The sequence below is a fragment of the Muscardinus avellanarius genome, assembly GCF_963383645.1.
Source record: "Muscardinus avellanarius genome assembly, chromosome: 14".
NCBI lineage: Eukaryota > Metazoa > Chordata > Mammalia > Rodentia > Gliridae > Muscardinus > Muscardinus avellanarius.
In genome coordinates, this window is record NC_137800.1 from 45,595,834 (window position 1) to 45,617,972 (window position 22,139).

A 22,139-nucleotide genomic window follows, 5' to 3' on the forward strand; every position below is an offset into this window, starting at 1 on the left:
CTCTACTAAGAATTTATTCTGCATAGATAACTCCTGATTACCAGGGTTTTTGTTGTTGTTTAGTTTTGTTTTGTTTGTTTTTGTGGTACTGGGGGGGGGTGTGGAAACCAGAGGCTTTCTACCTCCGGGCTATACTCTTAGGCCTATTTTCTATTTTATTTGGAAACAGGGTCTCACTAAATTGCTGAGAGCCTCACTAAGTAGCTGAGGCTGGCTTCAAACCTGCATATTCCTCCTGTCTCAGCCTCCCAAGTGCAGGGATTACAAGCATGCGCCACCACCCTGGCTGATTACATTTTTGGTAGTTGAATTGAACATATATTTTTACAATTACAAAGAAAACGCGATTCAGGTCAAAGTCTGACTTTGAAGAAAAGACATTAATGGTCTTTTGTTTTTGTTCTTCAGACATTGAGTGGTTCCAGTGTGCAAGAAGTAGTCTCATGATGTACAGTGAATTAGGAAGTAGGAAGTTGGTGAGGTGAAGTAAGGGGGATTTGTTGGAGGAAAAGAAGAGAATATAGCCCTTGAGGGCTGCGAGCTGAAGGCTTCTTGGAAGTCTGAGCTTATATTTGAAGGTCTGCATTCCCAGAGCTGGACATATGGCAGAGGCCAAATTTGAAGGCTGTGGGGCTTTGCTGAGGGGTTTGGAATCTATATAAAAAGTGTTAGAAAGTCACGAAGTGTTGTAAGCAGAGGAATGACCCAATAAAGTAGGAATTTCATAAAAAGCAGACCAGTAGTTCTGGGATCCCTTTGCACCAGGCCAGATTTGTTGTGTGTGGGAAGGAGTGAGGTTTATCAGAGGGTACAATTCAGGGACCTGATGATTAGGATAAGCCAGAGAAGAAAGATTCCAGGATCAAGGAATATGCCGTATGGTTGTCTGGCTTTGGGGTTCTCAATCCTGCCTACACTTGACCTTATTTAGAAAGCTTTGATAAAATTCCAGGTCTAGGTTTTTCCTCCACCAAGTAAACCAAAACACCCGGGAAGCCTTCCTTTTTAGAAAGGCCCTAAGGCAATACAGAGGTAGAGACTTTCCTCGCCTTACTACAGGGCTTCCAGGCCCTGCTTTGCCTCTCTTGGCCCGCCCTTCAAGTAAATATTCATTTCTTAATACCACCACATCCACCTGAACAACGGCCTTGCAAACTTAGAGAAAATATGAGCAGAATCTTCCTTCTTTGAAGGAATCAGTGCTATCCAGGAGCAGGAAATGACTCTTTGGATCAGAAAGCCCCGCCTGCCGACTCAACAGCTGAGGTGGCACTTGGTAATGATGAAGGGGTCAGCCTTTTCCCTGCACCTTTGCCTACAAGTCAGTGATAGTTCAGGAAATCCAAGGAATGGGGGAAACCCCTGAAGTTTGTAGCATTCCTCGAATTCTCTAGAATTACATTTAAGAAACAAATGCAGCATAGCATTTGCAAGAGTCCTGATCTTGGCCTATATGAAGAAAGAAAACTGAGAGTTCCCACTTCAAAGGTAGAATGGGCTGAAGATGGAAGTACCACCACCACCACCACCCGTCTTGCTTAGACTCCATTGCTATATTCAGCTGACTCAAATCAACCCACCACGGCGAGGGATGCCGGAGGTCCCTCAGACAGCAACTGCTAACTTACTGTTGAGGGGTAATGGGAAGATAGGGGGCATCCCATCAAGCCTGGAAATGTGCAAATATGGCTTAATGATTCCCAGCCGTGCCCCAAAGGGTCTCCCAGGCCTTATTCATCTAAGGTGCAAAACTGCTTTGAGAAAGGAGCAATGATTAAAGCTGTTTCCAATAAAAATTTCCTGTTTCCTCCTTAACACATGTCTGTTGCTTGCTTACAGAAAACCTAGGTATAAAAGTTTCATTGTATTTCCATTCGATTTTTAGTTTCTAGTGGCATTTTTGCCCAATGGGGAATGTTTTTTTTTAAAAACCTATCATAACTTTCATACCACCACCCACATAAATTCAAGGAAAAATCATACCCTAAAGCCTCTTAGAATTCTCCAAAATGAGCCTGGGGAAGAGGGGAAGGTGACAAGCCATATGCGTATGGTTTTCTTTAGGATTTTAGACATGCATTGCTGCGTATTTTTTAATGAAGAACCTGTCTTTCAGAAAGGAACTTGGATTTCTGTAAGTCTTTCCTCTCTCACTTAAGTTTAAAAAGCTCTTTTGAAAGGAGAGATGGTTATTTCTCGGCCTGTTGTTTAGCATCTTTTTATCGGTGATATGAGTACTCCACATAGGGATCGATTTGAGGAGTATATGAACTAAAATTCATTCAGTGCTCAGACAGTGCTGTGCACATATTATGTCCTCAATGAAGTTAGATTAAAAAAAAATTGATGCTATCAGTATATATGAAGACAGCATGAAGGTGGGAACACTTGTGTTGGACCTTGGGATGGGTCAAATTTGACCTTGAACAGGTGGGAGGGCTTTTCAAGCCAGTGAAGGGGATTGATAAGCACTCCGTTACTTTAGCTAATGGACAGGAGGAATATGGATTTTTTTTTAATTAGTATTTATATTTGAGTGTTAGTACTTTCTCTTGACCTATTAATTAAAAAGGACTGGATTGGCCGGGCGTGGTGGCGCACGCTTGTAATCCCCGCGCTTGGGAGGCAGAGACAGGAGGATCGCGCAGGTTCGAAGCCAGCCACGCGCGCTGGTTTAGGAGACCCTGTTTCCAAATAAAAATGTAAAAATAGGTCTGGGAGTGTAGCCCGGAGATAGAAGGGCTTCCAGGAACCCCAGTACCACCAAAAAAAAAAAAAAAAAAAAAAAAAAGGACTGGATTGATCGTTACAGATACCCCATTTTCTAAAATAGCTAAGAACCAATGGTTCGCAGTTTTCTCATTTTAATTTCTGTTGCAACAGTGACTTAACTTCTCCTTTGTTATGCATCCTAGTTTTCAGTAGGTGCACGTTTTTAATGTAAAATAGTCATTGGTTTGTCTGCTTCCCATTGTTTCTTCCTCAGGGAAAGACATTCGGATTTGTTTTAGAATAAGGTAAAGGAAGGATGACTTTACCAGATCTCCCTGTCTTTGAAAATGCTTTTTAACCATTGTATATACACTTTCAGTTATCTACTAAAGAAGCAGACCTTTCACTTTTTACACCAGTTCTTTCTCACTAAGTGGCCATAAGAGTAACTGTTGAAAGTAAATCAAATTTTGGTGATGTGAGAACATTTCATTTTCTTGGTGGTAACTTTGTAATTTGTGTTGTATTATACAAATGGAAGTAAATTTTTTTTAGAAAAATACCTAACATCATTCATGCCTCTTAACATGAAGCCATTTTAATAAGAGTCAGAAACATGTCCCAAATAAGTAGCAGAATTGACTGGCTAATTGGTGTGTAATTGTATCTGAATGTTGTCCAAGATGGGTAGATATTCAGAATTTCTGCTTACTTGCCAATTGTTAAATAACATATTAAGAAATCAAGCACATTTGCTTTTTAATAATTTGTTGTTCAGTGTTTAACAATCTGTTCAATGGAAATAACCTCTAAGGAGCCAGCAGCAAGAAGTTATTTAAAATATCTTTACACAAACAGCCTTTTTTTTTTCCCTTTTCTTTCCAAAGCTATCTGGTTGGGAGGAGGGGAGGACATAGAGATAGGGGAAAAGTAATTTTCTCATCTTTTAGAATAAAATGTTGAACTTGTGTTTTTCTGGCAATATAGTTTATTTAGAAAGTGTTTATTTGGGGCCGGGCGTGGTGACGCAGGCTTGTAATCCCTGAGCTTGGGGAGGCTGAGACAGGAGGATCGCACAGGTTCAAAGCCAGCCTCAGCTACTTAATGAGGCTCTCAGCAACTTAACGAGACCCTGTTTCCAAGTAAAATATAAAAAATAGGGCTGGGAGTATAGCCTGGAGGTAGAAAGCCTCTGGGTTCCACCCCCCAGTACCACACACACAAAAAGGAGTGTTTATTTTGTAATTTCATTTAAAACCTCCTTATGGAGAAAATTTAAAAAATGTTCAGCTCAGATAACGTACCTGGGACCATTCTGTATCAGCTTTTATTCAGTACAGATATTGATGTCCTTCCAGGTTAAGATCCTTCCATCCTTCAGCCCTAATTCAGTCCCAAGTCTTATGTTTAGTAATAGTACTTTCATCTCTACACTGAAAAGACTCATGATGCCACACCATTTATTTCCACTCTAGTGCCATAATTGTTCTTAGTCCGGGTATTAACTAGCTTGGAAAATCAGGGGTTGTTTTTCTCTGGTATGCTCAGTAAAGACATTTTTGCTTCCTTTCATGAGTTGAGTGTTCTTAATTACCTTTCTTGAAAGGCACAGGAACTCATGAAATAATAGGTGAAAAATGCTTTGAAACCATAAAATTGCTAGACAAAAAGTAAGATGTGTAGACTTCTTTTAATATTGACTATCTACCTCACATCTGGCTCTGAAGAGAGATGCTTAATGAAGATTTAAATCTGGAGTAAATGAGGCAACCCTGTGACCTCTATAAAGGAGTAAATAGCCTTACATAACTAAGTACTCTAATGACATGAAGAAGGTGGGGAGAGGAGGTGAAAGAAATATTCTTTCTGCAAACCCAGAAACTAATTAATGTGCCCAAGACCTCCTGTGAGAATGGGTTGTAACAGGATTGTAAATGTGTGCGGGAGTAAATTGTAACATAGTATGTCAGTTGCTCGTGGCCTTTCTGTTTATCAATACTATCTACAAGATGTGAAACCACAGAAGAGGAGGAACTTCATTAGGCATTTCAGCCTGCCAACGCTGGTGGAATTTATTGACTTGGTGCACTCCATGTTGGAAAACAGCCTGGGCCTTTCTCCTACTGATTAGTACCTCTGCACCTGAATGCACTTCACGCCCATCTGGGGCTTTTAAAACACCCAGCCCTTGGGTGTCACCAGATCTGTCACTGTGCCCAGTTAAGTTCTACTCTAGGATATTTTAAGTGTTGGTGGACTTTTGTTAAAGTGAAAAAATAAACCAACTTAGGCCAGTGGGCTTAAAATTATTTCTTGAACCCATCTTCAGCTCTACCATTAGGCCCTGTTTTTATAATCATTTGTAATCTGAGCCCTTGAAGAACAGCCTGAGTACCTTACTGCTGGGACCCCACTTTTGTATTTGCCTTAAAAGGAAGAAGCATAAATGTAAACCATTTGAATGAAATGAACCTACCATATTTTATGAATACCCATATTTTCTATAGAAGTCATATTTTGCTTGTATAATAAAATCAGCTTATTAAGAAAACAGAAGCGTGTTGAGATTTTATACCTGGCTAACAATTCTGTCTTCTGTTCTGTTCTAGAAATCGAAGCCAAGGAAGCTTGTGACTGGCTGCGGGCAACTGGTTTTCCCCAGTATGCCCAGCTTTATGAAGGTGAGGCAGGATGGCATTTTGCTTTTTAAGTTGGCACGATCATCATATTTGGTTCATGGTTATTATTGACCAACTATGACTTGTTTCCAGGCATTTCATTACTTTGTAAACTATTTTATTTTTTAAAATATTGTAGCAAGCACCACAGACCACCACTGCTCAAAACAAAACCTAGGACCTTGATAATAATACACCACCTGCCCTTCCATTCTGCCCCTCTGCCAGGAATACCAGTGCACCGAAACCCCTGGTTATCGCGTTCTTGCATTCCTTTTATAATGGTTTTACTGTATTCCTTAAAAAGATTTTTTTTTCGGGTCTGGGAATGAAAACCAGGGGCATTCAACCTCCAAGCTACACCCCCGGCCCTATTTTTTATTCTTCATTTTGAAACTGGTTCTCACTGAGTTGCAGAGGGCCTCACTAAGTAGCTGAGGCTGTCCGCAAACCGTGGTCCTCCAGTCTCAGCCTCCCGAATGCTGGGATTACAAGCGTGTGCCACCACGCCCGGCAAAAAACTATATCTTATAAACATATTTTTACCCTCATCAAGAAGGCATTTATGCTGTACAGAATCTTTGTAAGGTTTCATTTTCTCTTTAATATTGTATTAAGATTTTTCTAAACTCTTTTTTACTTCTGTATGATACTCTGTCATGTGGACCAACTGCACAGTTTATTCCTGTCCACGTTTTGATTGGTGGGCATTTTCATTTTGCTGCTTTGGTAGAAGAGAATACTAGGGATTAAACCCAGGGGCGTTCTACATCTAACTTACCCCACTAGCCCTATTTTTTAAAAAAAAAAAAAAAAAAAACAGGGTCTCACTAAGATGCAGAAGACCTAAGTTGCTGAGGATGGCCTCAGACCTGTGATCCTCTTGTCTCATGTGTCACCACGTTCAGCTAGTTGTCTTGCTTTTATTTTATTTTATTTTATTTTATTTTATTTTATTTATTGCAGTACTGGGGATTATACCCAGGGGCATTCTACCTCTGAGCTATACCCTTAGCCCTATTTTTTTATTCTTTATTTTGAAACAGAGTCTCACTAAGTTGCAGAAGGCCTCACTGAGTAGCTGAGGTTGGCCAGATCTTCCTGTCTCAGCCTCCCAAGTATGTGGATTATGTGTACCGCCACTCCTGGCTTACTTTTATAAACTGCACTGTTTTGTTTTTGTTTTTTTCAGTACTGGGGATAGAACCCAGGAGTATTCTCCCTCTGAACTAGACCCCCAGGCCCTATTTTTTTTTCAGAACTGGGGATGAAACCCAGGGGGATTCTACCTCTGAGCTACACCCCCTACCCTATTTTTTATTCTTTATTTTGAAACAGGGTCTCATTGAATTGCAGAGGGCCTCACTAAGTAGCTGAGGCTATCCATGAACCGCGATCCTCCGGTCTCAGTCTCCCAAATGCTGGGATTGCAAGTGTCCAGCACCATGCCTGGCTAACTGCACTGTTGTACCTTCCTATTGTAGTACATGAATAATAATTTATCTTGTGTTTATACCTAGGATTAGAGTTGCTAAGCAATAAAGAATGTGCATAATACATATTTCTCTAAATTGTACCTATTTTTCACTCCTACAAATTATATACAAAGATCCTGAACCAGGTGCAGTGGCACATGCCTATAATACCAGCACTTGGGAGGCTGAGACAGGAGAATTGCAGGTTAAAGACCAACCTCAGAAACTTAATAAGCCCCTGTTTCAAAATAAAAAATATATAAAAAGCTAGGGATGTAGCTCAGGATAGAATGCCCCTGTGTTCATTCTCATTTAAAAAACAAACAACAACTGTGCATGCACTCAATACTTGATATTGTCAGACTTTCATTTTTGCCAATCAAATAGACATAACATGATATCATGTAGATTTTTGCTTCGATTTTCCTAATTAATTAAAATAAGTGCATCTTACTGTCATTTGCCCTTCTGGTCTTCTGCTAAATGTGTCAGGCTCTTTGTTCTCCTAGGTTCGTTGTGCTTTTTAAAATGATTTGTAAGGGCTCTTCCTTCTATATTCTCATCCTTTGCTGGTTTTGAGTCATAGATGCTTTTCCCTTGGTTTGTTATTGTTTTTGCTTTTTTAGTTGTCTTTGGAGCAAGATTTTTGTGAGTGTGGCACCAATTTTTTAATTAAGGAAAATGAAACTTTTTAAAAAAGAACATCTGTATCTGGGCTCGATTTTTTTTTTTTTTTCCCATACTGTCTTCTCATTTCTGCCCTGGGGGACCACTGGGATGCCGAGGCTAGAAGGCAGGTGGCAAAGAACATTCAAGTCTGGCTCATCCTCTGAGACTCTGAGTACTTGAATGGATGGCATGAGCTCTGTATGACCAGATGAGTAAGTGTTCATTTGAATGGAAGTTTTATTCTACTCTTTCTGGTAGTGATATAAAATAATTGCATGTGTGAACTAATGAATTGTTTTATGGATTAATTTTCAAAGTTGGGTCAATAGCTCAGATTGACTATATGATATCATTATATGTATTGTGAATTAATTGTTAGATTCTAAAATATCTTGCTCTTCCATTTCAGAGAGTATTTCAGTTTTTCTTCTCTTTTAAAGTTGTTTGATTAATATCATTTTTAAAATTTATTTTTGGTACTAGGGATTGAACCCAGGGGCATTCTACCTCTGGGTTACACCCCCATTCCTTTTTCTATTTTTATTTTGAAACAGGGTCTTGCTAAAGCTGTTGAGGATCTTGCTAAGGTTTTGAGGATCTTGCTGAGTTGCTGAGGCTGGCCTTAAACCTGTGATCTTCCTGTCTCAGCCTTCCAAGTACTAGTATTAATAGTGTATTAATAGCCACCACATCCCAGCTTATACACATCCCAGCTTATTTAAATGGAGGAGGAATTGCTAAGCTTTACTTTAGAGAGAATTTTTGGCCTGGTAAAGGGATTTGGAGGTGGGTTGAGGAATAGCATTCAGCTAGATTTTAAATTCACAGTTCTTGTGGAGACAGGAAAAGATCATGCCACTTGCAATGGCCATCTTTTTGTTCTGTTTAAAAATTAAATTTTCTTGAATTATATCCATTTTTGGTGTTGATTTGCTGCCAGATGATATCTTCTTGTGACCCTCCTCCTCCTCCTCCTCCTCCTCCTCCTCCTCCTCCTCCTCCTCCTCCTCCTCCTCCTTCTCCTCTTCTTCTTCTTCTTCTTCTTCTTCTTCTTCTTCTTCTTCTTCTTCTTCTTCTTCTTCTTCTTCTTCTTCTTCTTCTTCTTCTTTTTTGGTGGTACTGGGGTTCCTGGAAACCCTTTTACCTCCAGGTTACACTCTCAGATGTATTTTTATACTTTTTTATTTGGAAACAGGGTGTCTTAAGCCAGCACGGCTGGCTTCAAACCTACGCGATCCTCCTGTCTCCGCCTCCCAAGCGCGGGGATTACAAGCGTGTGGGCCACCACGCCGGGCTATGACTATCTTCTGATATTCAATTTCAGTCTCTTCTTTCACAATTCTGAAGTGCAGACTATATTTTCAGGAGTGACATTTGGGGGCCCTTTCACATTCCTAGGCGTTTGAAGCCTCGGCTTACTTGTGAGGTATGCCGTACATTGTTCTGAGCTGTCATTTCCCGCCTGCATCCTGCCACTGTGTTCAGGCTGAGTGCATCCACACCAGTACCAACCCACACATTCCTCACCTTCCTGTTTAGCTTTATTTTAGTACTTGGCAATTTATACTTCCTGCCTTTAAACCCAAACCAGAGTTGGGTACAGAAAACTTCTACACATCAGTAAACTATAATCTTTTAGAAGCCAGTTCTTTCAGAAAAGTCTTAGGTAAATAAGAGAAAATGATTGATTTTATTCTTACACTCCACATTTAGTCACTACCGGTTTAAAAAAAAAAACAGAATTATAGTTAATTTGGATCAGAAAAGTAAACTAAAACACAGTTCTGGGTACACTAAATTAGAAATTACTAAAATAACATGGTGGCTTTCTCACATGCACTTAACCAGCATGGGAACTTTTTAATATCAGTAATCCAACTCTGACCTTCAGAAAAAAGAATTAGACTATAAATTAACACTTGTGATAGTAGTTTTCAACATTATTTTTAAAGGTACTTTGAGCATTATCCCTAGAAAATGGATGACTAGGAATAAGAAGTTCCATACCATTTTATAAAACCAGTGATCTTAATAGAAACTAATGAAATCATACATTCTCTACTCAATCAAGAACTAAAACATTGCTGGTGACCCACAGCTTCCAGACTGATGACCAAGTCTAATCTGGTGTCTAGTATTAGCCATTTTGAAAACCAAAGGGAATTTTCCAGATGGTGGTGGTTTTGTTGGGATAACATTTTTGCCTATTTCCACAGAGCTACACAGACTGGTGGTGCTATATATGTGTTGTCTGAAAAAGGCAATTATTTACCTTGGTAACTGAACTCCAGAGAGGTGATGGCTTGCCTTTATCTAGTGGCCATTTCTTATAAAAAGAGAGTTTTGGGGGGGTTTGTTGTTTGTTTGTTTTTGTTTGTGTGTATATGGTACTGGGGATGGAACCTAGGGGTTTTCTACCTCCGGGTTACACTTCTAGACCTCTTTTATATTTTATTTGGAGATAGGGTCTCACTAAGTTGCTGAGAGCTTCACTAAGTAGCTGAGGCTGGCTTCAAACCTGAATGATCATCCTGTCTCAGCCTCCCAAGCACTGGGGTTACAAGTGTACGCCACCATGCCTGGCTTGTTGTTTTTTTTAGTTTTAGGGATTTTCATTTTGAAACCTGGAACCCAAAAAAACATATTTTTAAAGTTTTTTTTTTAACTTTTAACTGACACATAGTGGTTGCATCTAACAATGGGGCACAGTGTTCTATTTTGGTACATGTATGTAATGGGTAGGGATAAGAAAGGGTAACTGGCATATCTGTCTCCCCAGATGTGTATTATTTCTTTCTGTTGGGAACATTCAAAATTTCCTCTACTAGTCAAATATAAAATACAATTAATTGAAAAATACAAATTAATTGTATTAAATACATTTAGAAATACAATTTATTGTGGTTACCCATAGTTATCCTAGTGTGCTATATAGAGTATTAGAAATTATTCCTCCACCTACACCACTATACCCATTAACCATCCTCTTTCTGCCCCCCTTTCCACTGCTCTTATAAGCACTATTAAACTCTCCCTACAAAGAATCTGCCTAGGCAGCACAGAATAGGAAACGTACTTTCTGCTTTTCGGTCTGGCACAACTTCTTCATTGTTCTGGGAGATCTGAACTCTTCTACCGATTAAGGGATTTGAGATTCTATTGTTCTGCAGTCTTTATAGCATACCCTTTGTTTTAGAGGGAGTTGTATAAATTCCCAAGCAACCATATTGAATTCTTCAAATCTCCTTAGTCCTTGATGTTATGCAAAAGGCTTAGTCCACTGACCACCACTTTGCATGGTTCTCTAGATCTTTTCTTGGCCCAGTTTTTCTCCAACACCCCCACCCTGATACATGTGATCAAAGACATATGTTTAAACACACGCGTGTGTCCCCCTACACACACACTTTAAAAAGAAGAATCCTTATTGGATTTATTCTGCCTTAACTCACAATTAATAGCAGAGATCTATTACCTGCTGGTTTGGTTGTAGGTAGTGTGGGGATTTGAACCACTTCTCTTCAACAAGAAGCAATATTTGAGCTTCCAAGCCTCTTGAGAGCTCTTTTAAGACATGAGTACTAGATTATCTTAAACTGCTTTATTCTCCAAATAACTCAATAGGGGATGAGGTGTTTAGCACACAAGAAATCCTGAGCACATGGCTTTGGGAGTCCTTTTTTTTTTTTTTTTTTTTTTTCTGAACTGGGCTAGTTTGGTAAGAACCTAGCTCAATAAATGTTTTCACTTTTTTTTCTTACAGATCTCCTCTTCCCCATTGATATTATCTCAGTGAAGAGAGAGCATGACTTTTTGGACAGAGATGCCATTGAGGCTCTATGCAGGTAAATGGAAACCTTTTGAGCACTTTGGTCCTCATCACTAAGGTTTAATTTGCTCTTGTTCCCATTATGTCAGGTCCTTGATTGGCAAATGATATAATGGTTTACTCTGCTATGAATCATAGACTTTTTTATTAAAATTAGGTAAAACGCTGTTATGTAATAGGGCCGTTAAAGTAGCAACGCCCTGCCTTCAGAAGTACGCGGATGGAACCATTCTGTGTTGTGGAGCCACATCACTGAAGAAACAGATACATTCCCAGTGGTTTTGAAGTTTGGAATAGGGTTTTATAAAAAGAGAATTAACTGCACAGCCCCACGCAGGTACTCCAGTAGAGTCAGACTACTGTTAAAATTGAGTGAAAATAGGACATTTAGAGGAACAAATTGGGGAGAGGGCATAGTACGGCATAGTAAAGTTAGGACCATGTTTGAATCCCAGAAAAGCTCCTCTGACTCTCTGGCTGCCCCAGGTAGAGTAACATAGGATTAAATCAGATGTAAAGTACTCAGGGTGGGCGTTAGCCTACAGAGACAGGTAGTAAATGAACACTGATGGAAAATGTGAGTAAAACTGTCAAATCCTCGTTCACTGTGCTGGCTGTTCTTCAGCCCGAGGAGCAGTCTGTAGTTTTTAGTGAAGTGGAAGTAATAAAACCCGGTGACGAGGGGATGCTGGTAATCCTTTCAAGCCCTGCCTGACATTTTTATTCATCTTAGGGTATTCATCTTTTCTCAAAACCTGAAAGTCCTCATGTTGAATTCCGGGGAGGGGAAAAATTATACATAGATGAAATTCACATATACTGATTTGATGTTAAAATTAAAATAAATTCTTCCTTAATTTCAGTATGTATTTTAACTTGGAAAAACATCATTAGGGTGGAATGATATCCAGGATTTCTTTCCCCTTTGTAGGTAATGTGCAGTGGTGGCCCTGAGGAAGTGCTGTTTTGGGCTTCATACGTAATACATGAAGCAGCCAACTTAGTGGTTTTGGAGAAAGAGAGTGTTTAGAATGGTGTGTGGAAAAAACTAGTCTTCATGGTTTAAGAAAGAAAAAAATGCTAAATTAACCAGAAACACCGATGGACTTTTCAAGACCAATTACGTAACTAGTTAGAAGTGGCCAGGATATATATGTGATTTTTGAAAGAAAGCTAATTCCAAGCCCCACACTGGGGTGTATAATATCATAACTATGCCATCTGGTGTGAAAAAATGTCACCAATGCAGTGTCTGGAGGGTAAGAAGTCTGCATCTGGAATATAAACTACTCCAGACATTTTAAACATGTTTTCATGCTTAGTTATGGAGCAGAAATAATTTATTTTCAATTCATCACTGGTGATAACACATACGAATGAGGTCACTTGTGAGATGCATCTTAGGAAATATTTAAGCATTGCGTCAGATCATCCATTTCACACATTTTAAGCCACTTAGGGAGTGGGCCCTCTGAACAGCAGGATTGCTTAGGAATTTGTGGGTCATAAACATACCAGTATCTCCAACATTTTAACCCAAAGAGTTATGGTTAAATTCTTGAATACTCAAAAAAAAAAATTCTGGATTACTTTTTTTAGAATATCAGTTCAAAATTTAATTTTCTTTCTTCGAAAAAAAGAACACTTTTTGCACTTAGTGATTTACACTGGGTCTGAGTACCACTGATGGAGCCACCTCCCATAGAAAAGAATAAATCTGTTCTCCTGGATCTTATATAAAAAGAAAAGTCTGAAAGCAACTAGAAGCCGGGCAGGGTGGTACCGGCCTGTAATCCCAGTACTCACTCCGGAAGCTGAGACTGGAGGATTGCAGGTTCAAGGACAGCCTCGGCTAAGTAGTGAGATTTTCCTTAACCTAGTGAGACCCTGGTATTCAAAGTAAAAATAAAATAGGGCTGGGGGTGTAGCTGTGAGGTACAGTGCCTCTGGATTCAATCCTCAGTGCCACAAAAAAGAAAAGAAACTGAACCTTATTTTCTGCCACATACTCTGGTTAGGCTTCAGTTTATTTACAGGTAGACTAACATTTTTCCTGAGCAGGTTAGCTGTGCAGGCAATACTCTGATGAATGTTAAGTGCTTTAAAAATTAAATTAGCAACCCCAGATTAGAGTATGTGCAGAAAAGCTTGAGGTTTGATTTTTTTTTTTATAAAGAAATTCTTCATGCCGGGCGTGGTGGCGCACGCTTGTAATCCCCTCACCTGGGAGGTGAAGACAAGAGGATCGCGTGTTCAAAGCCAACCTCGCTGGCTTAAGAGACCCTGTTTCCAAATAAAATATAAAATAGGTCTGGGAGTGTAGCCCGGAGGTAGAAGGGTTCCATCCCCAGTACCACCAAAAAAAAAAAAAATAATAATAATAATAATAATAATAATAATAATAATAAAGGAAAGAAAGAAAGAAAGTCTTTAGAATTTACAGTAACAACAACTTGTTTGTAATGAAAAGCCTGAATGCCCTTGTTCACATGGTCACATATATAGACTGCATGGAAATGGTTCCCCTTTTGCAAGGCCCAGACAGAATGAAATGGGAACCATCTACACTGGATTTCCAGCACATTCCTCTGAAATACATCCTAAGTTCTGAATTATCGGTAGCATGGTGGGGATACATGTCTTACTGATTATGTGATATTCATCATCTGCGTTAGACTGCCTATTCCAAATACTTTCTCAACCTATGGAATTCCAGGGCCAACAAATAATGAAACCAAACTGTAGTTTAGAATTTCACCTTGTGATTTGTGAATTTTTTTCTCCACTGGCAGAATTTTTATAGACATCCATCTTTCTTTTTCTTGGTGAAATATTTTGAGCAGATTTTAAATATATATGGTACTATAGTTGCAGAAATTCAGTTTGAAAGTTTATGAAATCTTACCTGATTCGTCTACTCCACTACTCCTCCTCCCCTGTATTGAACCATATTTTATGCATAGATGTTACCAATAATCCTATGAATACACTAGTGTTCTGCTCTGTTAAAAATATTCATGTTCATCCCAGTACTTGGGAGGCTGAGACAGGAGGATCACGCAGGTTCGAAGCCAGCCTCAGCTACTTAGTGAGGCTCTCAGCAGCATGCTGAGACCCTGTTTCCAAATAAAACATAAAATAGGTCTGGGAGTGCCCAGAGGTAGAAAGCCCCTGGGTTTCATCCCCAAGTACCACAAAAAAAAAAAAAAACCCTCATATTCAAGCTGGGTGCAGTGGCACACATTTGTAATCCCAGTACTTGGGAGTTTGAGGCAAGAGGATCATGGGTTCCAGGCCAGCCTCAGCAACCTAGTGAGACTTTCAGGAACCCTGTGAAGCCTGTTTAAAAACAAAATGAAATGGTCCTGGGAGTACAGCTCAGAGATAGAAACCCCCGTGTCAATCCCCAGTACCGGCGGTGGGGGGTTCATATTCTTAGAATATCCTTTGACTAAAGAGCTCGGAGGAGCAGATCCATTTTAACATTTCTACACAGGATAGAAGATAGACATAATGGGTTTTTTTGAGAATCATGATACTTTCTAAAATATGAAGTTTGGTAGTGGAGATTATGGTACTAATGGGTTTTTTGGACTTATATTATTAGCCAATATTCATACCTTCAGACTGTCGGGTATATACATATTTGTTTCCTTGAAGAGATTGGCTTTTGTTTAAGGATCTCTAGCTTCAGGAATAATCTAACCCCCAGTGTTAAGGCCACAATTATTAAGGGTTTATACTCATTATATCTTAACCTTGTAACTGTTTCTGTTTTTTTTTTTTTTTTAAACTGGGAGCAGGTAATTTTTAAAGCATTCTACTGATTCCAAGAAAATATCCTAAATAATTGGAACAGTTAACATTAATCAGATTCTACTTGGAAAATTGTTTCCTTTTTCTGTCTTGTTTTCTGCTTTTCTTTGTTTTATATTTTACATCCATTGAGGCCCAGATCCCTGTCTGCTATGCTTTTATCATGGTGCCTGCAGCGCTGTAGCAAAGGTCTTGAACCTCTGATAGCCCACTCCCTTTTCAGAGCAGGGTACAGTTGCCCAGGAGATAAGACTGACACATTCTTGCTGAGAGCCCTGTGAGGGCCCTTGCGGGTGGGAATGACCAAGGCTTCTGGATGGCTTTTCTCAAACCAGCTTTTCAGACACATTTGAAGAAATCTATTTAGGATATAAGTTGCTCTTATTTATCACGATAATTAATGTTTTCTTTAGAAAGGGTGCAGAAGGAACTGGGCATGGTGGCGCATGCTTGTAATCCCAGTATTTAGGAGGCTGAGACAGGAGAATTGCGGTTTGTGGACAGCCTCAGCTACTACTTAGTGAGGCCCTTTGCAATTCAGTGAGATCCTCAGCTACCTAGTGAGACCCTGTTTCCAAATAAAGTATAAAATAGGTCTGGGAGTATAGCCCGGAGGTTGAAAAACCCCTGGGTTCCACCCTCAGTACCACAAAAACAAAAAATAAAAAATAGGGGTGGGGGTGTAGCTCGGAGGTAGAATTACCAGCTCAGAGGTTCCATCCTCAGTATTGCAAAATGAATGAATGAATGAATGAATGAATAAGAAAGGGTGCAGAAGATATTTTGAGTACCAGAGCCACCGTATTTTCATCCTGTAGCCTAGGACAAGATTCGTGAGTTCTTTAAGCCCCTGCTTCCTCATTTATAAAAAGAAGATGAAGCTGGGCATGGTGGCGCATGCCTGTAATCCCAGTACTTGGGAGGCTGAGACAAGAGAAAGGTGGGTTTGAACACAGCCTCAGTAAGTAGTGAGACTCTCATCTCCCTAGTGAGACTTTGTTTCAAAATAAAATAGGGCTAGAGTTTAGTTCAGAGGTAAAAGGCCCCAGGTTGAATCCTCAGTACCACTAAATAAATAAATAAGTAAATAAATAAATAGTAACCACCCTATAAGGATACCGTAAAGGTAGAGACGAAATATATGAAATATTTAGCAGAGTATCTCCTCACCCAAACTGAGCCCCAGTTCATCTAATTAGAACTATTTTCATTTGAAATCTAATAACTGAACATATTTTTGTGGTATACTATGACATTTTAATATATCATAATAAAATATTATCAAGTCCCAGTAATTAGCATATCCATTACCTCAAACTTTTTGTATCATTTCTTGTAAGGACTCAGTGTCCTTCTATTTAGCTATTTTGAAATGAACAAGCCAGGCGTGGTGGCGCAAGTTTGTAATCTCAGCATTCAGGAGGCTGAGACCGGAGGATCACCATTCGCAGACAGCCTTGGCTACTTAGTGAAGCCGTCTGTAACTTAGTGAGACCCTGTTTTAAAATAAAGAGTAAAAAATAGGGCAGGGGGTGTAGCTCGGAGGTCAAATGCCCCTGGGTTCCATCCCCAGACCCACAAAAAAAAAAAGAAAAGAAAAGAAAGAAATGTACAAATACACGAAAACTTAACTGTAGTCACTCTGCTGCACTACAGAACACTGGAACTTATTCCTTCTACCTCTTATACTATAAAATCAGCCTCTCTCCAGTCCCCTGCGAACAGCTCTTCCCAGCTTCTGAGAACCGTGATTCTACCCTCCACTTAGATGAGCTCAGTTTCTTTTCTAGCTAGAACAACTGCTTAATGTCAGCACTGTCTCTCCGTAAGTAAACAGGGTCTCACCACTAGGCATTCTCCGGAGGTCCTGGGGACAAAAGAAAACTACAGAAACCCCCAGGGAGTAACTCTTCTCCTCAGGATTGGGACTCCAATAGTTTGGTGCTACCAACATAAAAAGGTGAAGTTGACCTTTATAAAACTGGCCTCCTGGGTATTTTTTGTTTGACTCAAATCTGGAGTTTGTTAAATAAAGCCCTCTTCCCCCACAGCCTGCCATGCTCGGTAAATTGGGTTATAAACGCCACTCAACCATTGAAGCTCAAATAAAGTCAAGAAAATAGTGAATCACAGGTTTGATGAATGAAACCCAGACCTAAGACTAACTGTAATGACTCCAGATTCTTTAAATCTTGAGAACTAAAACACTGTGGATATAAATCATTTAAGTAATTAATGTTCTTAAGAGAGGAACCTTGTATCCCCTTGTTTTTAAAATCTGCAGATTTTTTTTCTCTGTTATTTGTTTTCTTTCCTCCCTATCAGCAGAGGAAATTTTTCTGAACATAGGCATTCCGCACTATCTGTGTTTATTCTATAAACAGGTTTCCACATAATCTATGAAATCAAAGACAGGCTTATCAGGCGGACAGGAATACATTCTATCCTGGTGTATCAAAGTTGCAGGAACAGGATTAGGAAGATAAAGCCTTGAAGAGGATACTGTGATCATTTCAAATTTGGGTGAATTAAATGCCTTTTTCCCAAGAAAACACGAGAATTGCAATTTTAGGAAAACCTGAAAAACTAATGGGGAGATTTGTGAAACATAAGAGGCAGCAACAGATACATTGAAGGCTCATTTGAGGAAAACTTAGCTTTGTTCGTATGGAAATGTTAGAAAGAATCAAGGCCTGGAGGGCTGTCATTCACACTTTCCCAGACTAGTTCATCAGACATATTTAATGAATGTCTTTTTCAGCTATTTTATTTATTTTCCTCTGAGTTTGTATTTTAAGTATCTCATTTTAATGACTAAATTATCCCTCCATTTTGGGGGGATTTGTTTGTTTGGTTGGTTGATTTTTGGTGGTGCTGGGCCTTGAACCCAGGGCCTCACATATGTGAGGCAAATTCTCCACCACTGCACTGCATCCCCAATCCTGTTTCCCTAATTTTCAATTGACATTAGTGTTTGGCAAAAGTGAAGAATTCAAAGTTGTAACATGATTTCTCTTCCAAAGATGAATCTGATCTAATTGCTTAGTTTTTAGCTCAGGAGGATTTTGATCCATCAGATTATCATCTATAAACCTTTTCTTAGATGATCTATTTATGCTATTGTTTTCACTATACATAACAGCACTCTCTCCTGAACAGGAAATTAGAAAAAAACCCGAGTATTAAAGACCCAGATTTCATCTCTGTAAATGAAACTCAAATTTTAACGAGGCTAGAGGGGTGGCAGGGTAGAATCGGGGAAAACACAGAAAGAGACGTTGTGTGCATACGTGAATGTATTACTTTGAATTTCACAACGATATGTATCGTATTGCACCAATAAATTTCACAAATAAATATGGCTTTTTACACAATCACTTTTTAAAGACAGATTCTAATACTCATATGAGTTACAGACATTAATGAGCTCAAATAAACTCATCAAATATGTCAGATGTTTGGAAAAACTATTTACCTACCCCTTAGTGGTTTCCTTTCTTTGCTAATGTTATTTCTTTGCTCTACAGGCGTCTAAATACTTTAAACAAATGTGCAGTGATGAAGCTAGAAATTAGTCCTCATCGAAAGAGAGTAAGTATATAAATTGTGTCATAGGGTTGGAGGGGGAGCAAGAAGGCAACCCAAAAACTGAATTACTTGTTTTACAATAGGTTTTATTTCTAACTCTTTATTTTTTTCATTCCAAAATCAACTCTTGTTATTGTTACAATCTAGTCAGGTTTACCAAAGACTATTTAACAGATCTGTATAGTTAAAACCAAACACTGCAACCAGCCACTAGGTTGTTTTATCTACTGTTTGAGAACTGAAGGAATCATCAGTTGTTTTCCTCATGAACTCAGTGCCTGCTATAGTACAGGGATGGGAATGAATCCCAGTGGATTTTTGTATTGCTCCCTAGAGAAAATAAAGCTTACAATTCTTTGAGAACTCTTTCTGTCTTCCCAGATATAACAGGAACTTCATTTCAAAGCTGTTGAGATGAAAGCAAAGGCTAGTTTGGAGGATATTGAAGAATAATAAGAGATTTGGAGGGAGGAAAGGAATTAGGGAGGGAGTGGAGAGGGCAGGAAATCCCACACATTTCAGTCAGTGGCGGCACAAAACTGAATTGAATAGTATTTTCTTCTGCCTTAGAGTTGTGAGGCCCTTTTACGAGACCTTACTACTGGGAGTGTCACAAATTAGAATAAGTAGCAATGAGTTCAGTCAAAGAACATGTTTTTGACTGTTCAGAATATAAATATTAATTATCCTAGAGTGCTTGACCTGCAGAAAGTTGCCTTTGAGGGAGTTAAACCTCTTAAACAAATGAACTAGAACCTCAGTACCCACTGAGCTATGCAGAAGAGTCGCCATGTCAGCATTCAATGCTGCTTTCTATTCATTGGCCTGTCAAACTTGTATATTTTTCACATATGGGCAAAAGTATCTATCAGACTGAATTGTGCCTTTGATACCCACCTGAAAGGTCAAGATGCAATGCATAAATCTGGCATAATAAGTAGAGATGTTCGTGTTTACGAATGTCCCATGCTGTCAGGCCTGGGTATTTGTGAAGCCTTGTTAAATTGCCTGGAGCAGATCTGAGGTTGAAACTGCACGGGACAGTCATGGCCTGAGCCCTGGTGGGGGAGGAGAAGTATAAAAAGACAGGTAAGAGGTGGCACGGTATTAAACTGAAGAGATGTGCTGACTCACTCTGCTTGGTCTCTGTTAGTTACAGTAGGAGATTTTGAAATTTGCTAGAGTGCCTAGATCTTTAAGTTACCACTCTTCTTACTGTTTGAAAACTACCTTCTTAATTGCAAAAGGGAATATAAACACATACTATCAACAGACAGCAAAACTGGAGGCAGTCCCGAGGGAGTCCTCCTGCCACTGACTCCAGTTCAAAATATTTTGCATGCCTGGAATTTTCACCGATCTCAGAGGTTTCCTTTGTGAGCAATTACAGAATAGCCTCTAGACCCAGCTTTGCCATAAAATAGCTCTTATTTAGCTGGAAAAACTTGATCAGGCTTTCTCCTATTAAATTCTATAAATATGTCTTTGTTATTTTAAAGAAAAAAGAAAGCAAGTGAGAAAGAAGTGGGAATCCACTCTTGGGGTGGCTCTGGAGCAGTCTCAGGGCCTCGAGCAAGTGTCCTGCCCCCTGCTGTCTGGTGGTCCCAGTTTATGAATGGCTGCATTGTGTCTTTGCAGAGTGAGGATTCAGATGAAGATGAACCTTGTGCAATAAGCGGCAGATGGACTTTCCAGAGGGATAGCAAGAGGTGGTCCCGGCTCGAAGAGTTCGATGTCTTTTCTCCAAAGCAAGATCCAGTCCCTGGCTCCCCAGATGAGTCCCACTTGAAGAATGCAATGAGCCAAGAAAGCATGCTGACAGACCTCAGCGAGCGCCAGGAGGTGTCTTCTCTCCGCAGCCTCAGCAGCACCTGCAGTAGCGTCCCCACCCACGTGCCCCAGGGTGTGGATGCCGCAACACCCCGGACTAACTCTGTCATCAGCGTTTGCTCCTCTGGCCACTTCATAGGCAATGACGACTCTTTTTGCAGTCTGCCCTCTCCAAAGGAATTGTCCAGCTTCAGCTTTAGCATGAAAGGCCACGAGAAAAACACCAAGTCCAAGACACGAAGCCTGCTGAAACGGATGGAGAGCTTGAAGCTCAAGGGTTCCCACCATAGCAAGAACAAAGCGCCCTCCAAGCTGGGGCTAATCATCAGTGGGCCCATTCTGCAGGAGGGGATGGATGAGGAGAAGCTGAAGCAGCTGAACTGCGTGGAAATATCAGCCCTCAATGGCAACCACATCAACGTCCCCATGGTACGAAAGAGGAGCGTGTCCAACTCCACACAGACCAGCAGCAGCAGCAGCCAGTCTGAAACCAGCAGTGCTGTCAGCACGCCCAGCCCTGTCACCAGGACACGGAGCCTCAGCGCCTGCAACAAGCGGGTGGGCATGTATCTAGAGGGTTTTGATCCTTTCAACCAGTCCACGTTCAACAACGTCATGGAGCAGAACTTTAAAAACCGAGAGAGTTACCCAGAGGACACAGTGTTCTACATCCCTGAAGATCACAAGCCTGGCACCTTCCCCAAGGCTCTCTCCAATGGCAGTTTCTGTCCCTCAGGGAATAGCAGTTCCGTAAACTGGAGGACCGGAAGCTTCCATGGCCCTGGCCATATCAGCCTCAGGAGGGAGAACAGCAATGACAACTCTAAAGAACTTAAGAGACGAAATTCCTCCAGCTCCATGAGCAGCCGCCTAAGCATATATGACAACGTGCCGGGCTCCATCCTCTATTCCAGCTCAGGTGACCTGGCTGACCTGGAGAACGAGGACATCTTCCCCGAGCTCGATGATATCCTCTACCATGTGAAGGGGATGCAGCGGATAGTCAACCAGTGGTCAGAGAAGTTTTCAGATGAAGGAGACTCAGACTCAGCCCTGGACTCTGTCTCTCCTTGCCCATCGTCCCCAAAACAGATACACCTGGACGTGGACAATGACCGAACCACGCCCAGTGACCTGGACAGCACAGGCAACTCCCTGAATGAGCCGGAAGAGCCCTCAGACATCCCAGAAAGAAGGGACTCTGGGGTGGGGGCTTCCCTGACCAGGTGCAATAGGTAAGGGCTTTGCTCCAAACTCTATACAGATTTCGGGGCAGTGAGGGACTATTTCCCCTGGTTCTGTAGGAGGAGATGGGATGAAGATTGACATTCAGAGCCATGTAAATTGCTAAGGAAAGTGTTAGATCCAAAAGTCCCAGCATTTGGAAAGAAGGGATAATATTTAACTGGCGGGCACTCACCATTGTAATGAAAACAGTGAAGGTGGAGGGTGGTAATGGCTACACAGCAGTGGGAATGGACCTAATACCAGTCACCTATATTCTTAGAAGTAGTTAAAATGACCAATTTTGTGTTCTGTACA

General features: G+C 40.4%; 1 protein-coding gene across 5 annotated transcripts in view; it reads left to right on the forward strand.

The window, feature by feature from the left end:
- Window positions 1-22,139, forward strand: part of DLC1 (DLC1 Rho GTPase activating protein) — a gene marked incomplete at both ends in the record, with an annotated part of 393,015 nt that overhangs the window by 358,559 nt on the left and 12,317 nt on the right. For all 5 annotated transcript variants that reach the window (XM_080710066.1, XM_080710067.1, XM_080710069.1 and 2 more), the window contains 4 exons: window positions 5,322-5,393; window positions 11,298-11,379; window positions 18,707-18,770; window positions 20,406-21,832. In XM_080710066.1, coding sequence (XP_080566192.1) covers window positions 5,322-5,393; window positions 11,298-11,379; window positions 18,707-18,770; window positions 20,406-21,832 — 1,645 coding nt within the window. The remainder of the gene's footprint in view (window positions 1-5,321; window positions 5,394-11,297; window positions 11,380-18,706; window positions 18,771-20,405; window positions 21,833-22,139) is intronic.